Source organism: Notechis scutatus, chromosome 1 (assembly GCF_049901735.1).
Source record: "Notechis scutatus isolate UNSWTSFEM ecotype Mainland chromosome 1, rNotScu1.2, whole genome shotgun sequence".
NCBI classification, from domain to species: Eukaryota; Metazoa; Chordata; class Lepidosauria; order Squamata; family Elapidae; genus Notechis; species Notechis scutatus.
In genome coordinates, this window is record NC_142009.1 from 23404144 (window position 1) to 23429838 (window position 25695).

Below are 25695 nucleotides of genomic sequence, written 5' to 3' on the forward strand. Positions count from 1 at the left end.
CCCCTGAAGAACAAGACAAAATAGTCCTTATACCAAAACTCATGTAAGGGAAGACATCCAAATTCCTGACTGGTTCTTGGGATTTGATTTTCCTTCCAAAGTTTTCCCAAAGGTGCTTTTTTCAAGAGGCAACTGGACTTTCTGGTTTTTCTTTGAAGACATTTCGCTTCTCATGCAAGAAGCTTCAGAAGCTTCTTGTATGAGAAGCGAAACATCTTGAAAGAAAAACCAGAAAGTCCAGTTGCCTCTTTAAAAAGCACCTTTGGAACAATCATAATCTGGATGATTGAGAATCTCCGTAGACATTCTGCCAAGGTTTTATTACTTGTGCCCATTATTACCATAGGTCTAGCTAACTGTTCTGTGTCTGAACCACTGGAAATAGAAAACCCTCAAATTTATGGGAGTTTATTTCTACAATCTTCCTAGCAAATCAGTGGCTGCTGGTTGTGGAAATCAGACTTTGATGTGGAAGATCAGACACCTTTACTAAGAAGTATATAGATGATAGATACAGGTAGATATAAGATTCTGTGCTATTGAGTTTTCAACTTCTAGCGAATACATAGATTTTCCTCATGACAATCTTACCCCTAACCTGTTTTTAGTAACACTCACTGTTACTGTAACTGAGTCCATCCACTTTCTAGTCATTCTCTTCTCTTTCAGTCTATCTTTTCCAAAATCAGAGTCTGCATCAGAGAGATAGGTTTTTGCCTAATACGCTTGAACAAGGGTAATTTGACCTGATTATCATGCTTTGAGTGAAAACTCAAATTTGTTCAATGTTTCATTTGTTTGTTTTCTTGGTGGTGCATGGTATTTTCAGCGGTCTTCCCCAACACTAGAATACAAAAATGTCAATATTCTTTTATCCCACTTCAAAGTCCAAGTTTTACTTTCATAGTGTCCCATTGCTTGCACTATTATGTTCTTTGTAGGAACAGATACATCATAGCACCTGAATCTTTCCCCCACAATACCTTCATGACTCCTCTATCAAATGCTAATCTGTGGTGTATTTCTTGATTGCTCATTTATTATTCCTTTACTGTTGATCTTAAATACAGAAGACCGGCCATAAGCTGAAGGCATACACTGGTCAAGAATCTGACTTTTTAAAATATAACCAATGCTGCGCTTCAATGGTTAGATGGCCTAGACATTGATACTTGAACATAAATCTTCTTCATATTTATATTATATTGGCTTCTACTAATCTAAATGAAATGTTAATATGTATTGCTAGTCCATTTATGATATGCCATATGCTAAATACATAATAAAGGCAGAAGTTATCAATCACTTCAGTATCTTCATTACCAGTTTTAAGGCTGGATATTGTACCTGTCATAGTTTTTGTCTTATTCCAATTTAGCCCCATTTTTCATTATGCTCCTTGATTTTTATTACTGCTTTGCAGATCCTTTTGCATTTTCAGCTGGTGGAGTAGCCATTCTTGGTACCCTGACTTTAAACTTTTTATCTGCTGTAATTCTGATTTAAAAATGATGTATTTGTATCTGATGTAATTTCATGGTTTAAATGCTTGTTTATACTCTAATAGACAATTAGGATTATAGGACATTGAACATCACTGTTGAAGATGTCCAAAGTACTACCTCATCTGGTTTCATGGCACTGATTTGGGGCATTGAGGCTGAGGATATGCATGTGGTGGTTGGATTGGCTCAGCCAAACATCTTCATCCTTTACTCTTGGCCATGTCAGGATCTAACAGCAAGCCACAGAGAATGCCTGGAATGTCCCAGGAAGTATTTATTGTGGATCAAGATGGTTTTGCAGCTTCTTTTTCAGTTATCCTCAGAACAGGAATTCTCCAGAGAAAGCATGTTTTCCTCAATCAGCCTGATCCTGTGGAGAATCCTGTTGTGTGAAAATCAGTCAGTGTGACCTCTAGAATGCTGTCCTTACTAAAGCACAATTAATTCTATTCATTTATTATGGATTGAATTGCCTTTTCAGGTACTATTCTATCATTCCAGCTCCACAAGTCGGATTAAAATAATTCATGTAAGTAAATTCAATTTAGTGAATTCAGTAAGACTTTATATTCTGTCTCCAAGCAAAAAGAAACAATATCTAATAATAATCAGTAAAGCTCGAAACAATGCCCATGATATGAGAAAATCAATAGGATTTTATTATATTTTGCCAAAAATCACTGAAATGTTGGATACATCATAGATGATAGATAACAGTGTATTACACTGATTCATCAACTTACAATCTAATCAGTTCAATGTATCTACATTGTACACACATATAAAAAAATCTATCTATTCTAAAAGAAAATCAAAAACAGACAATTATACATGGCAGAAACATTGATTTGTCTTTAAGTAATTTAATAGGCAAACTTTTCATTACCTTTTCTGAACTATCATCTACAAAAGAATCCCACAGAAATGATTGAAATGTTTTTTTTTTCCAAAAAAAAAATACCTGTCCATATCCTACTTTACTGTGTAAGTCTAGGAGTGTTTGTAAAATATTTTAACACACTGATTCTTCTTAACCTGATTCTCATGCTATAGATTAGGGAATTCGCTAGATATGTCACACTGAATGTCATCCTAAAGTTGAAGACATCTGGCTTGAATCTCATCTAACTGCACAGCTGTCCACAATACATTCTGGGAAACTTTTTGCCACTGACTCTTGATTGAAACAGAGCAATCAGGATGGGGTATTTACAAATGAGAAGCATGAGTGCCTTTACTCTGCAATTAAGTTTATAGTTCCCAACAAAGAAACAAGAAAGAAAGTAAAGTAAAAGTAGAAGAAAAGTAAAAAATACAGGAAGACTTACTGTAATTGTAACTTCTCCCCTATTGACAACAGCTTCACTTTTTGGGGAAATTGGTCTTACTAAACACAATGGGACTTACTTATGAGTAAAGGCTGACAGATGCAAACTGCACAGGTAGTTGCAGATCAAACTATATTAAGAAACTTAAGATTTTTTTTTCCTTTTGATATTCTAACTTCACATCTACATTCCAAGTGTCTTTGAGTGAACATTGGTGACTTTTAGAAATATTACGGTCACCATTTTGTAGTGCAGGAAGCTCCTTTGCTCTTAGGAGAGATTGGTAACAAACATCCTTGAGGTAACAGTACACCTTTCCTAGAAAGAAGAAAGCAACCATGCCATTTGCCCTCTGCACAAATCTGGAGAACTGCAAGAAAGGAGGAAGGCTTTCCCCAGCAATGATTTGTACCACAAGGCCCGATTAGGCTGAATAAGCAGATATGAAAGCAAAAATACTCAATTGACAAGTCTCCCCATAATAAAATGCAGATGTTCAAATGGTTAAAGCTCATGCGACTATCACTGAAGCATGTGTGCTTCCATCAGTGTTTGCTGCCTGTCCAAATGCTTGTGCAGTTACATGGTTGAAAGCTAAGACTTAAATGACCACCCTGCAAACCTTCCATATGGATTTGTAAGTGCTCCTGCAGGATCCGAAGAAAAGATTTACCAGCCTCAGTATATAATACTTTGAGAGGTCAAGGTTTTCACTGCCAAACACATGCCAACAAAATTAACTAAAAACAACAACAAAAAAAGTCACTTTAAATCAATGCCTAGGCATCGGCTGACCAGTAGCTTTACTGAAGTGGAGAAATCTTCAAGGGTATCATAATTCTGGATTCCATTTCCTGAATAAGTGGCACTGAAAATAAATAAAAATAAATGAGGTGATACATGTGACACTTGAAAAATGAATGGCTGCTGAAGCCAGAGAAAATACAAGGCACATTCCTGCAGCCCAAAGAGCCAGTGATAGTAGCCACCACAACTATAAACATATATTCAGAAGCGGTTGGAGGCGTAATAGAAAAAGCTGTAATCATGCCTAACATCTGCAGGTACACAGAGAACCAGGGCAGTAGCATCTACAGCAGAGATCTCCAAACTTGGCAACTTGTGGACTTCAACTCCCAGAATTCTCCAGCCAGCACAGTCCACAAGTCTTAAAGTTGCCAAGTTTGGGACCCCTGATCTACAAGGAGAGGGTAAAAAGAAAGAAAAGAAGCCCAACACAGCAGTTGCAGGTGTGCAATTAAAGCACCACCCCTTTACACAGGTGTATGATACATTCACAAAATGAGCAGGGCTTCACTCCTTGCAGTTATGGCCACAATCTTGATCCCTCCTGGATGCCTCCGACAAAGATGCACTGTGGGGAAAACCTTGATACCACATGTGATAGAAGCTGTGTTCTGCAGCATTTCGAAACTCAGTTCTGAGACTTTAGAAAAAAGAAAGTATGTTGCTCCCGATAAGGGAGAAGAGCCACCCATGAGACAGAGCCAAGACTGGGATGCGTTTAAGAAACAGTGAGGCAAAAAGCGGCAACAAGAAGATTAAAAAAGGGAAAGCGAGACAGAATAATTAGAAATCCTGAGCAAAAGGGCCTCCTTTAAAGAGCAGCATCTGGACGCAGCAATAGCTCCCCAGGAACTTAGCTGGTACTCAGAGGTTGGAAATAGCCGAGTCAAGGACAAGGCTCAGATAGGTAATCTGTTTACACCGCAGCGTAATAATGCAGATCACTGAATACAGAGTCTAGCAAGGCAATTTTCTACATGTAAGAGCCTAAGGATTTTAATCTTAACATGTCTTTCTCCTGTCCAGATTTCATGTCACTCTTTTCTCATCTTGGAAATGGACAGAAGAGAACCTTTGATTTGATAATAAAATTTGTCTCCTTTCCAGCTCTCTGTCTTCAGCCGTGGCAACTTCAGACACCATACTCTCAGCCTTGGCAGTATAACAAGCTTCACACGATGAGCATCGTTGCTGATATTGTCCTCCCAAATCCCTAATTTTGCTGATCCCAGCATCTATCTCCTGTAGAAAACTTTGCTTTTTTTAATCCTTATCACATTTAAGCAAGTATAGAAATATGGTCCGAAATGCTTGCTAATCTTATCTTCAGTTTACAACCCAAAAACTACCCCGAACTCAGACTACTCAGTTAGCCACCTGTCAGCCTACTCCCTACTTGGAGAAGAGAATCTGTATCTAAAGAGGAACAACGAAGAGAGAAAACTAAAAAGTTTCAGGGCCACAATATCTTACGTGAGTATTTATTTACTTTTTTATTCATTCACCAAATTTCTACCCAATTGCAATCTAATGCCTTAAAAGAAACATAAAACAAGTTGCAACATTAAAATCCCAAGAGGGGCCATCTAGAATTATATAAGCAAGAGGTAAGAGCTGCTAAGAACAGGGAAAATATGATTCAAAAATGGTATCCTATTGATATAGGATACCATTTTTGAATCCTATTTTCCCTGTTCTTAGCAGCTCTTACCTCTTGCTTATATAAGCAAATGCCGTCAAAGAGTTCTGAGCATAGAATTATTCCTGCAAGGGGACTGCTCCAAAGTGTGATACTGCCATAGAATAGCAGTCCCTTCAGCCTCTCTTCCTAAATCTCTTCAGAAATGAGGGACTACGAGCAGTTTCTTCCTGAAAGTTCTAATAGGCTGAACTGACACTGGCTGAAACACAATCTAATGCTGTGTCATAAAAAGACTTTATAGGTCTAAACCAGAGCCTCACAGGTACCCGGAAGCCTATCAGCAATCAGTGCAGGGTCCACAAATTGGAAAAATCTCTCTCATCTCCAGGAGCCAATAAGTATGTGGGCCGCTGCACTTTGGAGCAATTGGAGTTTCTGGGTAATCTTTAAAAACAGCCTGATACAAGCGATATTGAAGTATCCCAAGGTATTTCATATTTGTAAGCTGCCCAGAGTTGTCTCTGAGATAATGTAGCCAGTTTCTCTGCACCATGTCAGACTGCAAACTGGTGCACTAGCCAAAGTTGAACACAGGCATCTCTGGGCATGGCTTCCACATGCTACTCAAGCAGGAACTGTGAGGTCTAAACTGTTACCTGTATAATACACGAGCTCATCCCATCCAGGCTTGTGCCAGGCAGAATTCCTTATGTCTTCTCTCGTCTGCAAGTCTTTGTAAGCTGCAAGTATTGGTGGAAAAAAAGATCTGCAGCTTCAGTGATGTGATAGCCACCAACAAGTTTTAGTTACAACAAAATGCCATTCAAGGCTTGGCAATGTGATAACTACAAGTGTCAATGTACCATTTGGTATATATCCTCCTGACACTGGCCATTCATTATATTTTTCATTCTTTCAGAATGGCCAAGAGCAGGGTCCCCAACCACCGGTCCGCGGACCAGTACCGGTCCGTGGAACAAGTCCTACCGGCGTGGTTTGCTGCGCCATCTTTTTGATGAAAAGTGCTTCCGTGAGCTTTTCCGGGTGAAAGCTCACGGAGTACTTTCATCAAAAATGCGGCAGCCTCGTGACTTTCGGCAGAAAGCCATTTCTACCGGAAAGCTCAAGCGCGCCGCCATCTTTTGATGAAAAGTGCTCCGGTGAGGTCACCGGAAGCACTTTTCATCAAAAAGATGGCGGGCCACTGATGCGTACGGGCGCGCATAAAAAGGTTGGGATCACTGGCCAAGAGCATCAGTGATTTAGCTTTAACAGAGAAGCAAAGCTGAGTTCCTAGGCAGATGACCCAGGACTCCCAACTCTTCATGTTGAAGAACTTAGCTATCTATGAAAGAAAAATATGGTGTGGTGCTATGGAGCCCAGTGAATGATCCAGAATACTGGAGAAGAAAACAGTAAATACTGCCATTTTTAACACGAACAAAATCCACATTTTCCAAGGGAACATTAAATGATGCAAATAACAGTAGAATTTGTTCTTATGTTTGGACTGAACTAGAAGTGGTAATGAAGTATATGTCCAAGGCAGGAGTACAAAATGTGCAGCCTGCCAACATCTCTTTTGCAGCCTCCGGTGCCCCAGAACAAGACCAAAGCTTTCAGTCTTTTTGCAGTATTTTTAGTGGCCTTGACAAGCATGGGGTTAATTGAAAAAAAACGTGTGCCTTGAGTTTTGTAGGGGCTTCAAGCATCTGTTTCACCTCTTTTAATCAGCAACAAAGAAGAGGGGGGAGGGTCAACCTGTTTTCCAAAACACCAAAAGGCAAGACAAGAAACAATGGACGGAAACTAATCAAGGAGAGAAGCAACCAGGAACTAAGGAAAATTTTCCCTAACAGGGAGGACGATTAATCAGCGGAACAGCTCGCCTTCAGAAGTGGTGGGTGCTTTGAAGAAGAGACTGGATTGCCACTTATCTAGAATGATAGAGGGTCTCCTGCTTGAGCAGGGGATTGGACTAGAAGTTCTCCAAGGTCCCTTCCAACTCTGTAATTAATCTCTCAAACCACCCCCAAATTAAAACCTGTCCACATTGTGGGCCCTGACATGGCCTTAATTTAAGCCAGGGGTTTCCAACCTTGGCAGCTTTAAGACTTGTGGACTTCAACTCCCAGAATTCCTCAGCCAGCAAAGCTGGCTGAGGAATTCTGGGAGTTGAAGTCCACAAGTCTTAAAGCTGCCAAGGTTGGAGACCCCTGCTTTAAACCAATTAGAATTAGGCACACATGGCCTAGACACTGAAGTCTAGTCCTACCCCAAAGATGATGGACCATGTATAACTGCCCAATCTGTGAGAAAAATCCACCAACAGCTTCTTTATCATCCTGCCGGATTCGAATAGCCCGGGCCCTGAAAGTAAGGAGACAGAGGTTTACAAACCAAATGCTGCAGTTGACATAAATGCTGCATCGTATTTCAATCACAGCAATAAAAAAGCAACAGATTGCAGAGCCGCCTACTGCTTTAAATAATATTTGGAGCAATAGAAATAGTTTGGAAGACCTGAAGCCAACAGCAGTGTTTGGATTACAGCACCGAGGCATAATTCAGCTTGATGTAGATTACTTATAATTTTAAAAAGTACCTTGAACCCATTAATGATTTTACAACCATTTTTATTTATTTAAAGCATTTGTAAAGTCTCCCTTCTGAAATCAAACTCGGGTTGCCTTATTATATATTTTATTAAAACAAATCTGGCAGGGCAGTCTCCTTGATTTGTAGAACACTGAAGAATTTAGAGGTTTTGAAATCGGCCTTTGCAGACAACCAATCCAATTTGTCAAGAGCCAGGATACAGGAGATGCCCTTTAGATGCTGCCCAGGATAGTATTTGTCATTCAACAACTTCTCCAAGTTCTCCAGTTCTGTCCTCAAACTGCCTTATACTAAGTTAGACAGTTTCAAGCATTACTGTTTATGATGACCAACCAAAGTTCCTTATTCTCAGGATTCCAGCGGTTGCTTCATATAAAGAATTTTTTTTATACGTGTGTTTTTTTCTGGAAGTTCTGAGTCTAGGGTTAATTAGCCTGTCCTAAAATAATGGACCAGTCACTTTATATAGAAAGTCAGATAAAAGTGATTTTGACTAATGAGCCATATTAATGTAGTCTTGAACTGGAAAAAATGGGATGTGAGTATGAATGTGTCTGGAATAAATTCTTACTTTTGTCTTCTAAATTTAAATAAAGCATTTATGGCCAATACTACTGAAGAGGATGTTATCCAAAATAATTATTAGCTTAATGTAGCAATGCTACATAACTTATTTTACTTATATTTACAATCAGTTCAACAAAGCAAGCTCCTACTCTTCTCATTTTGCAGGTGAGAATCTGAGGCTCAACCTAGTCGTAAAATTCAAGCGCATCTAAAAATAAAAGATATAAATCGCATTATAGGTATGATTTATACTTGTCACTGTTTATACCAACAATATTTATGCACATGTTTTATTTCTAAAAAGCTGGAAAATTCTTCTCTCATTTTCATTTTGTAATGTGTACCTTTATTTTTCCTAGTAGGGCTTTGTTTATCATAAAGGTGTTTGTCCTTCTGGGTTAACAGAGAGTCAGGTAAGAAGGAATGCGCAGGAGCATATATGAAGGCTCCTGATAGATTTTTTTGAGCTATTTACAATAATGAAAGATGCTAAGGTTGAGTGGGATAATCATATTCATAATAATCTCAACAGGTATTTGGGAAATAGAATATTGTATTAAATGATACCTAGTTAGTCTTGCACTATTATTTTTGTTTTTAGTAATTTTCTTCCAATCCCTGGAAGCAGCATATAAACTTATACTGCAATCTAGAATGCCATCTTCAACACATTATGGCACTTACCAATAGTTGCCCCATTCAATCATTGTTCCAGGCTGAAAAGAAACAAAATATATCATTAGATCTAAAACAGTTTTTTCTTATCACCCACAAGCTAAGAATTAATACCCATGTTTCTAGTTTCTTTGTTTTAGTTTACTAATCCCATTTTAGTTTCTTTTCAAAAGCAACATAATTTTCAGCAGAAAACAAATAAAACATAGATAATATTGGTACTCTAATTAGGCATTTCTATCAAGAACCAAACTGCCATTTTTGTCTATCAGTTGTATTATCTGAATAAGCTTCCACAAGTATGCAGTCTTAAGACGTTATTTCTGAGTAATTAACTACTGTTAATCCAATAAGATTCAGGCTAAGTCCTGAGGTTATACTAAAAGCACTTATGCTTCTTCTTTAACTGATTTTAAAAAATAAGTTATGCAAATTCTATACCTCTGGAAAAAAGCTCACTCACACGTAATTGATAAGACCTTAATTCATAGATGTTGGGTCCTGGCCTGGAAATAGGCTCATTCCAAAAGCTGAACTCCAAGAGCAACTGATTCTTACGAGACAGAAGCATATTTCCTCTTGCTTTGCGAAACTCTGTAAATTCCTAAAAAACAACCACCCAAAAAATTGGATTCCTTAAGGGTATTGTGAAAAGACATTATATTTTTAAAAAGAATTTACCCAGATTCTCTTTAAATATTTATAATTCAATGATGGAAAGATATCAAATGCCCCAAACTTGTTGGGTTTTCCCAAAGCTTAAAAACATGGCTATGTACCTGGAATTGGAATGTTTTAAGAGTCCTGTCTCTTGCCTTTACCATTAGTTGATTAATCATCATGGATGCTATTTGTATTTATTTATTTTGTGGATGTTTTTTTTATTGTTTTAATGTTTGTTATATTGTTTTAATTGTTTTATATTTTTAGAATTATAAGCCATCCAGAGTCACTTGGTTGAGTTGGGCGGCTATAGAAAATAAATGAATGGATGAATGGATGGTTGTATATGAGTGATTCCTAATAGATACCAAACTCTAGACCTGTCAATGATAATGTAAATACTATTTGAATAAATCTTACTTTATATAAGATTTGAGGTACTGAGTTATTCAAAAATACATAAGCTAATCTTTTGAAAGCCAAAAGAGAGAAAAAAAGAGCGTGAGAATAAGAAGAGACCTCATATGATTGAAAAATGGTATAGTCTTTAAAGTATCTTTTCCTTACCTGGTGTAGTTTAAATGTATTTGGCTTCAGCTCTTAGAATCTCTTGTCAGCATATCCAACAGTGATTCCAAGAATTGAAAGCCAACACATGTAGACAGCACCAGGTTGAAGAAGACTGGATTAAAATATGTAACTTTAATTAAGACCAAGCAGTCAGATAGACAATTTTATTACATTATAAAATGGTGCTATATTAACATAAAAATCACTCATCTTTTTCTTAAATAGTACAAAACTTGCTGTAATATCAGAAATAAGTAGGCACAGCTCTCCATTTATTTATTTCTGTAAAGCTGGATAATGGGATATAGCTCCAAACAAAATTGAGCCACTAATGCCTGGTGATGAAGCTGCAGAAAACTTTTCTAAAATATAATCCTCCACTAACAATATTATAGCAGTGTCCCAGAGACATGAATTCTTGGAAGAGACAGTCAGCTTACAGAAACATGTCAGAAACTGGGCTATGTCTGTTAATTTTACAGTAGACAATTAGATAACCTTGCAAATAGAAGTAGATAAGAGGAGCTAAGCTTTCATGGCAAAGCATCCTGAGGACTATATTGAACCAATTCTCAAGCAGCCACTTTCAAGCCCAAAGTCCTTTCCATGTGGCCACTGATTTTTTTTTCTTCATATATCACCAATCATAAGCAGCCTTTTTCATTTTTCTCTCTGATATAGCCCTGTTTGTTTTTATAGGGGTGGGGGCGTGGAACAAGCCACTGAGCAAAGTATCCAGAATAAAACAGGAGCAAGATACATTCTCTTCATGAGAGGAAGGGAAACTCCAAACCAGAAGTTACTAAAAAGGTTAGAAAGTATTGATAGAAATCACTCATTTTTACCTTATCATTTCTAAGTTTACTCATGACTTCTGTAAGGGCTGGATAGCCACCCTCATACCGCCAGAGATGTACTGAAATCAAAATGTAAAATAATATCAAAAAATGCATATTTAAATTCTCTTTTCTTACAGGAGAGACATAGGTTGGTTCTATCTGCTGCATCAGATGTAAGCATTCCAGAGAGCATTTGAATTTTGCTGGGTCAGTATTTGCTTTTTCTTAGACCCTGCAGGACTTGAGTCTGATCAGCTCTTTGTAATCAGCCCTCTGTTAATCTACTTTGTAAAGTAGATTTGTGTTTTCCTTGCCCACCCTTTGTAACTTCACATCCAGATTGGAACAAAACATCTCTCGCAAACATTGGAGTGATTTTGCATTCTGCTATATGTCTTATCTCCTACCAGCCTGATCCTGCTCTCCGTACCACGTGTTCCACGTCCCCACCAATGTACATGGATACTCCTTCCCTTCATGGATCTTTGGCAGAACTTTTTCACTGATTAAAAACAAAAACAAAAGGAATGCATATAAGCTGCATGCTATCGACTTCGCTTTCTTCTGAAGTGTTTACAGGTGACAGCTGATTGTTACTAACACTTTTGTTGTCTATCAGTATTCAATACAATCTAGGCTGAATCTTCCTGGCCTTCTTGAAATTGCATTTTCATGAGGTGGTGAAAAAATCACTCTGGAGATTTTTAAGAAAAGATTGGGCAACCATTTATCTGAAATGGTATAGGGCAGGGGTCTGCAACCTTAAACACTCCAAGAGCCATTTGGACCTGTTTCCCACAGAAAAGAAACCCCCCGGGAGCCAATAATTTCACAACCAATGTGACTGGGGGGGGCATGGGCAACTCAACATCACTCACTCCCACCCAGTCACCTCCTGATCTGGAATATGGAACGAGTCTCCATCCCCCGCCATCACCCTTACCTTCTCAGGCCAGGCGAGGATGACGGGGAGGGGAGGGGCCAGCCAGTGGTAGGATCAGACAACAGGGAGCCACGGTAGAGGGCTGAAAGAGCCACATGTGGCTCCAGAGCTGCGGGTTGCAGACCCCTGGTATAGGGTTTCCTGCTGGAGTAGGGGGTTGGACTAGAAGACCTCTGAGGTCCCTTCCAACTGTTATTCTGCTAAATCTGTAAGAGATCTCTCCACAGCATCTTCACAAAACATCAATGACTAAGGGTCCTTGTGAAAATCTAGATATTTTAAAAGCACCTGAAGTTGGCAATCTAGATATGCCCTGACGAAGGGAAATCTGCAGTTATTGCTTTTAAGAAGAGCACTTCAAGAGTATTTCTGCATAGTTAATAAGTGGATATTTCTCATATTTAATAGCATAATTATGACTTTTACACGTTCAGCAGAATGAGGTGGTACAGTCCTGAACAACAGAACCATAGCAGACTTCCTGTTTCATGGCTCATCTTACAGTATGCAAAAATCTCCCTACAAATACAAAAATGCATATGGGGAAAAGGTTCTGGCTCTCTGTTGTACTAATTGTTTCAACACAGAGTTCAAATACTATCCATTTTATAACCTGAGATAACTTATTCTTGCTCCTTTCAAATGAGCAGATGAACTATTTGCCCAATCTTATGTTTGTTTACTTAGAAATCTTACTAAGTTCATAAAATTGGCTGTAAGTAAATATATGTAAGATACATTGTCTGATACCTGAACTTGAAAGCATCTAGCCGGATATCAGGACTTACCAAAGTTTGTTGTAGGAGTCTAGACATTCCGGTTTGACATTGTGAACTGAAACATCAAACATCAATGTTAAACGATTAAGAGAAAGACGTAAACTGTAATAGAGAAATGTTAAATATAGAAATAAACACTCACACTGCAATTTATAAAGGCTGCTAGTCTCCTTTTTGGCTAAGAGGTTGGAGTGAGCATCTTTCCTGGGATCAACCTTGCGGACAAACAGTGATTTTAGCCAACTATCTTCTCCAGATTGGTTATGTGATAAGGCAAGGCCCCTGCAAGAAATGGTCAAAGAATATATAAATTATAGTTAATTCAGAGTTAATTCCCAACATTGCATTTATTTTTGTACAAATGTCTTTTTAAGTAAAATTATGTTTATGTATATTTAAATTTGGATAAGCTTATATGCATGCAACAAGATAAAAGATACACATTTATTTTTTAAAATATTTACCACTATGTTCTTCTGTTTTTAAACATTTCTTGTCAATATTCTTTATTTTGGTAAAAGAGAAAGCACAAATTTAAAGAAGTCTTCTGTAACTAGTATGTTGTCAGAGAATCTTTTCAAGGATTTTAGAAATAAAAATAGTAAAATGTGGAAACAACATCTCAATGGTATACAACTTACATGATTAACTTTCTGCAGTGATATTAGACAGATTAATTTTTTTTAATCAAGACTAGATAGGATAGCTCATCAGAGAGAATCTCTGTGGTTTCAAAGAATCAAAAATGATTTGATGGCACATAGTCACAATCAGAACTACCAACATATTTTTTTCAGATTAAAAAAACACCTTAAAAGTTAACAATTTCAATTTATCAACTACCTACTAAAGTGATGTGGTAGCTCAAATGCTACTTTAAAAAGTATAAGTGTGCCATCTGTATGAAACATCTTAAAACAGCATTTTTTCTGGAGGCATAGTAATAGCTGCATAGTCCTCAGGAAAAGTATGGCAGATTTAAGGTTTTGCACATAGATGCAATGTTAATACCGTAATAACAGTAAGTGCTATGTTTATGATCATGTACTTTTTGAAGGTGGTCTGAAGACTAGATATGAAAGGCTGCAGAGCCTTTTTATCTAAATGTCTAACAATGGGACAGACATATAATTGGATATATAAGATCATGCTCTTTTAGGTTTTACTAATATAACAAGAATACTTCAACTATACTGAAATCTAAGTATTCATTTAATCTAACATCGTGAATCTGCAGCCATCCAGAAATTGCTTAACTATAAATCCCAGTGCATTCCCAGTTTACCCCAGACTGAAGTTACTGGGAATTGTAGTTTAGTAATACTGTCTTTGGAGAGCCATAAGTTTTTAACTTCAATGGGGAAGATATAATTTCTAGGTAGTCCCTCTCTGTGTCTTACTACAAATTAATCCCAAGGTCTCTGTTCACTTCCTCAGGCTCAACAGGTTCAAACCCTTCCCAGATCTGCAACAAAGCCAGGGTTCAACAGTGAGCAAATTTGAGTGACTTTGCAAGATAGATAAACAAATTCTTTTGCAGACTCCTGCAAGGGATCTCCAACCCCCCCTGCTCTATCCAAGAGGACATCTATCACCTAAAATAGGCCCATGAGATGGTTTTCCACAGATACAGTAATGGTAGAGAACTAATGATGCTTCATTACTCTTATCGCCACAAGGTAAGCCTTAACAGTGGCTCTAGTCCATATATTCAGAATGTTTTATGTACAAGACAGTAATATAAGTATAGCCATAAATAGTGATGTCATATAAGTATCACTCTTGCTTCTTAATTCATGTCAAAATGGTTAGACTTAATTGGGTAGAAGTGAATCATACAATAGAAGTGAATCATACAATAATAATTCCAGGGCCTCATTACTTAATTTGCGAGAAAATCCTGTTTCCTAGGAAACTAGTACATCTCAAGGACGTTTGAATTGCCCATACATCTTTATCAGGCATAGTTTTTAACAAAATATAAACAATACATACCAGAACATCTTTACACTCTGGATTTAGTAGCTCAATCAGAATATTTTTATCCAGCCTTTGTTACCAAACACTAGCCTCTGTCATTCCTTAAAGGTGTTTACTGCACTCATGCATGCTATACATGGGTAACCTATTCACATTAATCTTACATTGGGGCCCCCCCCACCCCCCCCCCCCCCCCCCCCCCCCCCCCCCCCCCCCCCCCCCCCCCCCCCCCCCCCCCCCCCCCCCCCCCCCCCCCCCCCCCCCCCCCCCCCCCCCCCCCCCCCCCCCCCCCCCCCCCCCCCCCCCCCCCCCTCTTCCACCGGCTCCCCCCCGGAGCCGGGGGTTGGGGGCCCCCCCTCCAAAACATGGGGTTTGATTATTCACTCTTTTCAGTAAAGAATAGTTTGGATCATCTCCAATTGTTTCGGTTACTTCCTTGAATGTGTTTTAAATGATCCCAGTGTGAATTTATTTATTTTTATTGATCAAATTTATATGCTACTCATCTTGTGGTACAAGGAGACACTGAACAGCTATGATTAATAGATATGGATAAGAGATTATGCTTCTCTTACTTTTTAAAAGTGAAAATATAGAGGAAAAATAATGTAAAAGTATGTGTTCTTCTTTACCACCTAGTAACAATTCTCTCTCAAAGCTATTTTTTTTTTTTTGACTGGGATAACATATTTGGAAGCACCAGGTTGGGGAAGACTTCTAGGAATGGAAAATCAGAAAGATGCATGAAACAGAAATGTATCTAGGGCCAAAGAGCATAAAATAGTTGAAACCTTCATTTGAAAGAGACTTGGTGTGGATGGCTATGAATTATAAGGATATGCAGGGGAAAGTTCTGATACAGATTTTTATTTATTATTTTTATATATCACCTTTCACCTAAAAACCCAAGGTTCTCAGTCATCTGTTTTTCTCTCTCCATTGTTCCTCACAACCACCATATGATGCATATTTATCCATCCATCCATCCATCCATCCCATTTCTATATTGCCCATTTCACCTATGTTACAAAATATAAAAGTGTAAATAAGAACAAAATTAAAAACAGAATTAAAAGATAGGGTTACTGTATTAAAAGTTTAAAAGGTGGAGAGAACACTCTCATGAAACCAACCATCTCCAGGATTGTCTAACACTCTTTGACTCCCACGCCAATTGGCAGAGCCAGGTTTTAACAATCTTTCTGAAGGTTAGGAGAGTGGGGGCTCATCACACCCCTGGGGGTAAGGTTTTCCAAAGGGGCCGGGCAATGGCAGAGAAGACTATCTTCCTGGTACCTACAAGGTGAAATTCTTTATCCAATGAGAGCCATAAGATATCCTCCCTGCCTAATTGGGTGGCACACAACGATATAATCAGGACAAGATATTGCTTGGGTAACTGCTCCCATGCCATGCACAACTTTACAAGTGATTTTGAGAAGGAACTGCTCCCACATATATTGAGCAAATGGTGTTAGGATTGGATTAGTATGGTGACTAATCCAAACACACCGAGTAAACTTTTTATTTTTATTTATTTATTTATTTGATTTGTCAATCGCTTACAAGATAATAGGTATAAGTAAAAACATAGTTATGAATACATGGGTACATATAAGAAAAATAAAAGAAACAATAGGACAGGGACAGTAGGCACGTTGGTGCGCTTATGCACGCCCCCTACAGGCCTCTTAGGAAAGGGGTGAGGGCAATAGTAGAAAGCCTAAGGTTAAAGTTTTTGGGGTTTGGGGAAGAAACCACAGAGTCAGGTAGAGTATTCCAGACATTGACCACTCTGTTGCTGAAGTCGTATTTCCTGCAATCAAGTTTGGTGCGATTAACCTTGAGTTTGCATCTATTGTTTGCTCTTGTATTGTTATGGTTGAAGCTGAAGTATTCATTGACAGGTAGGACGTTGCAATGTATGATTTTATATAACTTCACAGCCATGTGGAAAGTTGTACAAGTTGTCCTAGACTTACAACCATTTGTTTAGTGGCCATTTGACGTTTATCATTGGATGATAAACACACTTAGGACTGTTGCAGCATCCCCATGGTCACTTGATCAAGCTTTGGGCACTTGGCAATTGACATGTATTATGACAGCTGCACTGTCCCAGGATTATGTGATTTGTAATTTTCCAGCTGGTTTTCAACAAGCAAAATCAATGGGGGAAGCCAGATTCGCTTAATGACCACATGATTCACTTAGTGATTTGCTTAACAACTATGACAAAAAGGTCATAAATCAGGGCAAAATTCACTTAACAGCTGCCTTGTTTAGTAATAGAAATTTTGGATTCAATTGTGGTCGTGGCAGCCATCTACAATGGATCTCCTTGATAAAAAAAATTCAGACAGTGTCCAATAGCCCTTGCTCGAAACTGACAATGTTATTTCAACTATAAGCTTTCTTGGGAAGAAGCTCACTTGATCATATGCAAAGTGATATCATTCATGAGAATATTGAGTCTGTCCTCTGTCACCTCTATAACTGTCTAGTTTAGTTCTGAAACCCAACAAGACAGACACTGATTTCAGAGAGGAATTAGGACTTCAGAAAAAAACAATTACTACCAACCTGCCTTCCATTGAGGACCTGTATACTGCACGAGTCAAAAAGAGGACTGTGAAAATATTTAAAGACCCCTCACATCCTGGACATAAACTGTTTCAACTCCTAACCTTAAAACGATGCTATAGAGTACTGCTCACCAGAACAACTAGACACAAGAACAATTTTTCCCTGAATGCCATCACTCTGCTAAACAAATAATTCCCTCAACACTCTCAAACTATTTACTAAGTCTGCATTACTATCACTATTAATCTTTCCATCCTTCCTTTCACCCATCTCCTCCCGCTTATGACTGTATGACTGTAACTTTGTTGCTTGTATTCTTACGATTTATATTGACTGTTTCCTAGTATGATTTGATTGCTTATTGTACCCTAAGACTATCATTAAGTGTTGTACATTATGATTCTTGATTGTTAAGGAATGTATCTTTTCTTTATGTATACTGAGAGCATTTGCACCAGGACAACTTCCTTGTATGTCCAATCACACTTGGCCAATAAAAGAATTCTATTCTATTCTATTCTAATTCTATTTAAATGAATTAAATGGGTCAAGAGAGGGGAAAACAAGGAAGTTTTGCAGATGAAAGTTCCATGGTGGGGGGTGATTACAGGCACATTATTAACAGCTGCAATGTGCTAAAGCCCTTTTGTTTGCTAAATTGTTCTGAGAAAACGTGAAACATTTCAATGCTCATCTGTCTCCGACTCAATGAGATCCGTGTTGAAATAAACCTGAGAATGTTCTGTTTTTACTTTGCTACTCTTTGATAACTCCTTGTGTCCACTATTTTTTAATTTTTGTACAAAGTCCCAAAGGTGCTTTTTTCAAGAGACTACTGGGCTTTCTGGTTTTTCTTTGAAGATGTTTCTCATCCAAGAAATTTCTTCAGCTCCTTTGGGACAACCCTGATCTGAGGGATGACTGAGAGTCTACATAGACATTTTGCACAAAGACTAACCTGTCTGTGCTACATAAAATCCAGGGGGGCTTTAGTGGCATATATCGCTGTTAACTAAAGTAATTGAAGAAGAGCCAATTCATGGGCAGGGAGGTAGCCAATGGGCTTCACAGATAAATGGAGAGGGAATGGCTTGATAAAATGTATATTAATATATTTATGCCAGGCCTTTGCCTGTTCTTAGTATAGTATACTAGGAAAGAATGATCCAGTGGATGACAAGTGGAAGCAGAAAGACGAAAAATCTACAGCTGCAGGTTACTTTACATAGCATTTGGTGTGCAATACTGAAATGACAGGAATGTCCCATATTATCCAACGACTATTGCTAAGAGGATACTTACAACCCATCATAAAGGGCTCCAAAGTCACTTACAATTTAATAAGAATACAAATGGACACGTTGAAATAAAGAGGAGAGTGTTCCTGTAATATGGGATGAGGCGGGTGTCTCAAAACGTCTTTGCTGGGGCTTAACTATGGGGATTTTGAGAAGAAACAAACTAGTTTACATGGGCAGAGGGCATGAACGGGACATCCTTTCACACGACGACTAAAACATTCCATCCTCTATCCTGAACCATAAACTGTCGGGGGTTTACCCAACACGCCCCCCAAAAAAACACATCCACACTCCTCCAGTGCGCACGCGTGTTGCAAGAAACCAGCCACTGGAGCATTAGACCGGCGGGGGTGGGGGGAGCATAATAAAGAGTCTGCAAAGGGTTACACAGATCCAGCCTGGGCGCTGTATTAGGCACCAGCCGCGTCCATGGACGCATTTACAACCATTCCCTGGACGGGGCTGGTGTTCTGCTTTTCCCTCCCAGAGCGAAGGAAACGGGGAGCTTCCTAAAAACCACCTGACTTGCCCGTGACCTTGAGGATGACGGCGGCCGCGGGACGGGGTGGTGGTGGTGAAGAGAGGGATGCGCGCGGGACACGCTTCCCTCCCCTTTCTGCAGCTTCGCTCACCTGAGGTAGATAAGACGGAAAGTGGCCCCCGGTGCCGGGAAGGGGCCGCAGCGGAGGCGGCCCCCGCTCCCCCGCAGCAGCACTCCGGCCGCCATCTTGACCACCTACGCTGGCGGCGGTGGGGAGCGGGGCGAGAGAGCGGGGCGTTGCACCTGGTCAGCCACTAGGGGGCATTAGGGTTGCGAGGAGAGGATAGCGGAGGGGATGGGCGGGGACAGGAGGGGTGGAAGGGGCAGGTTTGCCTCGCGCGCAATGCGAGACGCGGGACGGTGAGGGGTCGCCGAGGAACTCCGCGTGGATTCCCGAGTTGCGTAAGTCGCAAATATGACGCGACTGAAAGGAGGGAAAAATGGGATAGCAAAAAAGATTTTGGGAGGGCAGCCCGCGAAATAAATCTCGCTACTGCTCTATTTCCTACCTGCAAGACTTCTATAGATTTAGCCGTGTTCAAAAATACAGCTCATCCAGAGGAAATGGAAGAATATTTACGGTGGGAACCCCCCCCCCCCCAGGAGGTGGATTTCCCCACCTCCTCCATCTATTTGGGAGGGCATACAGCCTTGGGAGAGATTTTAGATATACACTCATAAAATTACCAAAGCAAAAGATATTCCTAGATGCTTCTGTTTTTCCGCAAACAATGTGAAGATTTTGATTTAATGCCAAACCAGCTCCTCAGATTCACCCATCTCCCCAATAACATTTTGGTTTTTAAAAAATCGGGACATTTTAATGAAATGAATATGCTTTGGCTGTATTTGAATATCCAGGTAAACAAATATCACCCAGTCAATCCAAACTGATCCCCAAACAACAAACCAGCATTGGCTGTAGGGGGCTGGATTAGAAGACCTCCAAGAACCCATCCAGCTCTATTCTGATTGATTGATTGATTGATTGTAGTTACTAGTCAGAACGAAATCTGCCAGAAAACCCCAGGGCTATATATTAGAAGCCAGGGATAAGCCATTTTGATATTGTTGGCAAAAAAATAAAAATAAAAGCCTAACAAGAGTGACTTCATAAGAGAAGATAGGCAGCATTAAAATTTAATAAATAAAGGTGTTCCCATGTAGTCATCCCAAGAGCCAAATCTGATTCAAGAAATGGTGATTGTATATGTCAATACAATATTACAGTAGAGGTATACTTTTATTAGCAGTGTATTGTGTAGGAGAGTATTTAGGAAAATGAAATTCTGGCCAGGAAAGTTTTGGCCAGCTATCAGGCATACTGTATGATATGGAAATTGCTGATGATGGAAATCCAAACTTTTTTTTTAACTAAGTGATCTTCTCATTATTTATAAATGGTTAAAAAACTAGTAAACCCCAGAAAACATTACTCATAGAAAGCCAAACAACTAAACTGAATAGGCTTCTCCAAAGTTGAATTCCCCATATTTACAGGAAGCAAGTAAGTTTCAGTTCAGAGAAACATCAGAGTAAACAAGTTACTATTTCCACTAATAAGATGCAGTATTTCCTCATCATTTTGTTTGCTTTTGGGGCTTTGGTTTACTTGTTTATTGTATCGGTTGTAACTGAATTCTAGTGCTTTACTGGAACTGTTTAAAATATTCAGTTTATACATTGCTTTATGTTCCTTCAGGCAGGAGTGAACATATAATACTTTAAAAACAAATAGTAACATTTTATTGCATGTACACACTAACTTCAGTTTATTATTCATGCTTCCTACATACATCAATAAAACCTTTTCCTTGAAACAGACAATCAAGTCCCAAATTATTTCCAACCTTTCATTTGTCTGGAGAAGAAACAGTTAGTTCTTGGAGTTTTTCACTAAGAAAGCAAGTATCTCTGTCAGTCAGATTTTCTGTGTCTGCTACACTTTCTAGGAACCTGTGGCCTGCACACGGTTTCCCCGTAATGGGATCAATTACTTTCCCAACCTTGTACACAATCTCAGCAATCTCATGTTTCACATTCTTGGTTCTTCGTTCAGGCAAAGCTTTCAGAAGGACAATGTCTCCCTCGATGCACTGTTGCTGAGGATCATGAGCAAAGTATGTTTTTCGCTTCTTGTAGAACTGTAGAAGAAGAGGGGAAAGAGTGGGAGGATCAATGGTTGGTAGTTATGTTATTTTGAGAAAGATTAAAATGGTGCCTTCAGTTAGATGGGTTTAAAATCTTTACCAGACATAAGGATTCTGATATTTAAGAGCACCTGAAATTTGAATTGGAAGAAATGCCATAGAAATTATATTGTTTTTTGTCCTGCTTAGTTCCAGGGTCTACTTGTTTTGTACTATGCTAGCCTAGTTCCTACAGTAAGTTTATTGGTGCATGATGTGGCAAGGGGTATCATTTTTCAATTAGCTTGTTGCAGAGTCTGATTTGGGCTGTGAGGGAGTGGCTAGCTCAAAGTCACTCAGCTGGTTTTTGTGGTTGGTAGCAGTCATGGGAAACACCATATAAAATACTTTTACAAATGTGAGGGCTTTGAGTTTAAAGACTGCAATTAAAAAAACAGATAAAGTTTATAAGAATTAGTGCAGATACATAATATGCCTCCATTCACTTTACCCATGACAACTATATGAATGTAATTTAGCCTGACAGAGAACTTACTGGTGCTATCCAGTGAACTTTCTAGACTGCAAACATTACTCCTAATTTGATATTTTATTTACTGGCATTAATGTTGACAAACAATACCATATACTGATAGTAACTGAAATGCACAGAAAAACAAAATAACATAATCTTCTTAGTCAACCCTCTGTTCAAGCAGGAAACCCTATACCATTTCAGATAAATGGTTGTCCAATTTCTTCCTAAAAACCTCCAGTGATGGAGGTAAGCCGTGATATCCTTGCTTCTGTCAGATTGTACCCAAACACGAGAGAGAAGAAACTGAAATAAAGAAGACCCCCTCAATGAAGTTTACCCACCAGTATCTGATTATTTAATAGTATTTGTCTGGGCAACTACAATAGGAATTTTTTTTAACAAAAGGTAATACAATCTTAATCTAAAGCCTATAATTGACACTCCCAGCCAGTGGTACTGTAGTGTCACCTTTGTCTCCTTATCTCATGTGAAAAGGAGACTCTTAACATAATCATTAGTATTGTAAAAGAGAGAGAGAGGGGGAAGAGTGATTTGTGATTTATGCCAGTTTTTGTCTGGGTATCTAGAGATTTGAGAATCAGTTATTTTAAAAACATACAAATTTTAACCAATGCCAAGATCAACATTTCCTATGCCTGCACCAAACTACATTTCTCAAGTCAATACAACCTTGTGCCTTCCTTTTGATTTTTTTTTTATTTTTAATTTTAAAATAACATACTTAAGATAGAAAAGGTACTGTCAGATCAGATAAAATTAATTTGAATTAACTGCATGTTAGCATTAAGATTAGGACCTGGCATCAGGTAGTTGAAGACCACTTTTTAAGACACACAACATCTTATATAATCCTAGTATTTTATTTTTAACAAGATCTCATAATAACAATTTTCTCAGTAACTCCATGAATTAATGGTAAGAAATGATTCAATAAATTGAAGCTTAACCATTGACACTCCCAGCTCTTTACCTTTGTTAAGTACGGGTCCAGTACCAGCCTTGTTACTCTCACTTTAGCTGTTTGGTGCATTTTGGTTCCAATTACTTTCCCTATGATCCATCTTGCATGAACAGCTCCACGTAATGCTGACATGACTTGATTGCTATCATTCAGATATTCTGCAAAACAAACGTAAGCATAATTTTAGTAAAGAACTTTCATGCGTTGTTGAAGCCAACACACCTTGAAAACCTTCTTCTAAAATATATTTTTTTCTTAATATTTCAACCTTCTTCTTAGAAATGATTATTTATTATGTTTAATACAGCCATCCATCTCACACAATTGACTATCGGCAGCTTACCAGATTAAAACAATAACCCCGCTAGACAATTCCTTGGCACCTAAGAAAACCCTCCACTCACCCGTAATGAGTCCATCTACTTCTTGACCCAAATACCTGGGGGAACAGCCAGGTCTTCAATGCCTTGCAAAAGGCTAACAAGGTTGGAGTAATCTGAATCTCCAGAGGATGTAGTTCCACAGGGCAGGTGGAGCCAGGGTCCATAAAGACATTATGTAATAGAAAGGACTGGGAACATATACTCTCTACTACAGATAGTGAGATTGGCAGAAACAATGGGAGAGAGGTGTTCCACAAATAATTTGGCCCTATGAGTCATCCTGGATAATGACCAGCATCTTGAATTGCACCCAAAAACCTACTGGAAGCCAGAACAACTTGCAGAGCAGGGTTACAAGGAATGCCAAAAACTGCCTGTACCACTGCATTCTGGACCAGTTGCAGCTTTTGACTGCACTTCAAGGGCAGCCCCACGTACAGTGTGTTATAGTAATCCAAACAGATGAATAAGGCACAAGTCACCATAAGCAGATGACTGCTGGCTCAGGAAGATGTGCAATTGGTACACAAGACAAATCTGTGCAAGACCCCTCCCCCTCTCTGGGGAATTCTGGGAGTTGAAGAGCACACATCCTGTTGTGAAGTTTGAGAAACCCTAGTCTAGGATGTGCAGGAGTAAGGAGCACTAGGCATAAAAGTCTGTAGAGATTCTCAGTCATCCAGGTCACGATTGTCCCAAAGGTGCTTTTTGAAAGAAAGTCCAGTTGCCTCCTGAAAAAGCACCTGTGGGAGCATTAGGCATGATTACCGCTTTGAGTTATTTATGAAAATAATAGTGGGATATAAAAAGAAATTAACATTCTAACATCAACGTTAAAACTCTTCTCTACCGGTAATCTTAAAAGAGGTGCCGGACGGGGGATAATACTGGAAATTAATCTGCCTCCCAGGAATCCGCCGTTCCCGCTTGGTTCCCAGCCTCACAGAGGAGGGAAAGCACCGCTTTCTCCGGGTCCCGGATAACCCATTTGCGACCCCTCCCTCCAAGTCATTCGAAGCCCTTACGCTCTCCGCCGTCCCAAGGCTGGAAACCGGGAGGTGGGATCCAAAGAAGGAAAGGGCGGGGCCAGAGCCGGAAGGATCGCCGTTTCCGTAAATGACGCCATTAGAAAAGGAGGCGGGGGGGCGGGGATGGTGGTGGTTGGTCGCTGACGCGGAGGCTTTGCGCGGCGGCGGGAGAGAAGCGTTCCGGGTTCAAGGATGGCTTTGGGTGAAGCTGGTGTCGTAATTGAAAGCGACATGGTTTTGACAAGCATTGCTTTGATAACAATTGGGAAAGCACATTCAGAGGTCTTGTTTCCTCCCTCTTTTTTTAATTTTTTTTTTTTAATCATCCCGTCTTTATTGTTAATAAATAACTCAAAGCATCTACCGTACTTTAAGTATTCCATTCTCCCTCTTATTTGGCCACAGCAGTAACGCCGAGAGGAATATTGGGCTGAGATGGAGATTCACATGGCCGGCTCTCATGCCTAAAAGTGGGACTAGAACTCGCAATTTCCCGTCCCAAAGGTGCTTTTTTTTTTCAAAGGGCAATTGGACTTTCTGGTTTTTCTTTGAAGACGTTTCGCTTCTCACCCAAGAGGCTTCTTCAGCTCTGACTGGATGAGAGGCAAAACGTCTTCAAAGAAAAACCAGAAACTCCAGTTGCCTCTTGAAAAAAAGCACCTTTGGGATAACCATGACCTGGATGACAGAGAATATAGGGATTTGCAGTTTCCTGGTTTCTAGCCTGGTGCCTTAACAGTTAGATCAAAGTGGCTTTTGTATGTCATTAAAAGCTGTTTTTAGTGGAGGTACTACATTTTTTTATCCCTCTTCAAATGGTAATTTTTTTTGGTGTGCTGCTTATGCTTTTAACAACTACATGGTGATACAAAAACTAATGTCACAGTAGGTGGCAGCACCTGCTCCTCTTTGGGTGGTCCTAAAAATCCTAAACAATAGTTGCATGAAAGACCAGTGTAAGGTGTCACGAGTCATTTAATAATATGTTGGAAAAAGACAAGGGAGAACCATCTACATATTGTTAAGATAACAAGTGCCCATGAGAAATGGAAACTGATTTGAGGAATTTAAGCTATGAAGCTTTCCTATCATTTTGCATACTGGTATTTGGAAAAGGCAGACGTATTAAATTTCTATCAATATCCTTATGGATAAAAATGATAGTGATACAATTCAATTTATTATGTGCGTGTTTGACAGAAACATCAATTGCTGAAAATTGCTGTGTTTTTATTAATACTTCAAATAATGGAATAAAAAATAGAATTAATTACACTATATCATTTTTAG

General features: G+C 39.1%; 2 protein-coding genes across 3 annotated transcripts; both read right to left on the reverse strand.

Annotated features, from left to right (window-relative positions):
* Positions 1 to 2141: 2141 nt before the first annotated feature.
* On the reverse strand, positions 2142 to 19602 carry NIPSNAP2 (nipsnap homolog 2). Its single transcript, XM_087958524.1, has 10 exons — positions 19437 to 19602; positions 13080 to 13219; positions 12947 to 12992; positions 11623 to 11717; positions 11222 to 11292; positions 9607 to 9747; positions 9153 to 9184; positions 7558 to 7652; positions 5939 to 6022; positions 2142 to 3701 (listed from the first exon to the last, which is right to left on the reverse strand). Exons 1-10 carry the CDS (start codon positions 19529 to 19531, stop codon positions 3637 to 3639), a joined length of 864 nt encoding a protein of 287 aa, XP_087814650.1. The 5' UTR covers positions 19532 to 19602; the 3' UTR covers positions 2142 to 3636.
* A 1466-nt stretch (positions 19603 to 21068) lies between these two features.
* On the reverse strand, positions 21069 to 24493 carry MRPS17 (mitochondrial ribosomal protein S17). 2 transcript variants are annotated; one of them, XM_026671687.2, is made up of 3 exons: positions 24403 to 24493; positions 23004 to 23152; positions 21069 to 21489 (listed from the first exon to the last, which is right to left on the reverse strand). In XM_026671687.2, exons 2-3 carry the CDS (start codon positions 23124 to 23126, stop codon positions 21199 to 21201), a joined length of 414 nt encoding a protein of 137 aa, XP_026527472.1. In that variant the 5' UTR covers positions 23127 to 23152; positions 24403 to 24493; the 3' UTR covers positions 21069 to 21198. The 2 variants fall into 2 exon arrangements, with proteins under 2 accessions (XP_026527472.1, XP_026527473.1); XM_026671688.2 differs by lacking the exon at positions 24403 to 24493 and adding an exon at positions 24228 to 24329.
* Between the last annotated feature and the right edge of the window lie 1202 nt (positions 24494 to 25695).

Coding starts and splice junctions, on each gene's coding strand:
- NIPSNAP2 (XM_087958524.1), bottom strand. CDS start 19,531: ATGGCGGCCGGAGTGCTGCTGCGGGGGAGCGGGGGCCGCCTCCGCTGC. Junction 12,993..13,079: donor CAGCCTTTATAAATTGCAGT/GTGAGTGTTTAT, acceptor TTGATGTTTCAG/TTCACAATGTCAAACCGGAA. Junction 11,718..12,946: donor GACTCCTACAACAAACTTTG/GTAAGTCCTGAT, acceptor GTTTTTAATCAG/TGAAAAAGTTCTGCCAAAGA.
- MRPS17 (XM_026671687.2), bottom strand. CDS start 23,126: ATGTCAGCATTACGTGGAGCTGTTCATGCAAGATGGATCATAGGGAAA. Junction 21,490..23,003: donor TGGACCCGTACTTAACAAAG/GTAAAGAGCTGG, acceptor CTTCTTCTACAG/TTCTACAAGAAGCGAAAAAC.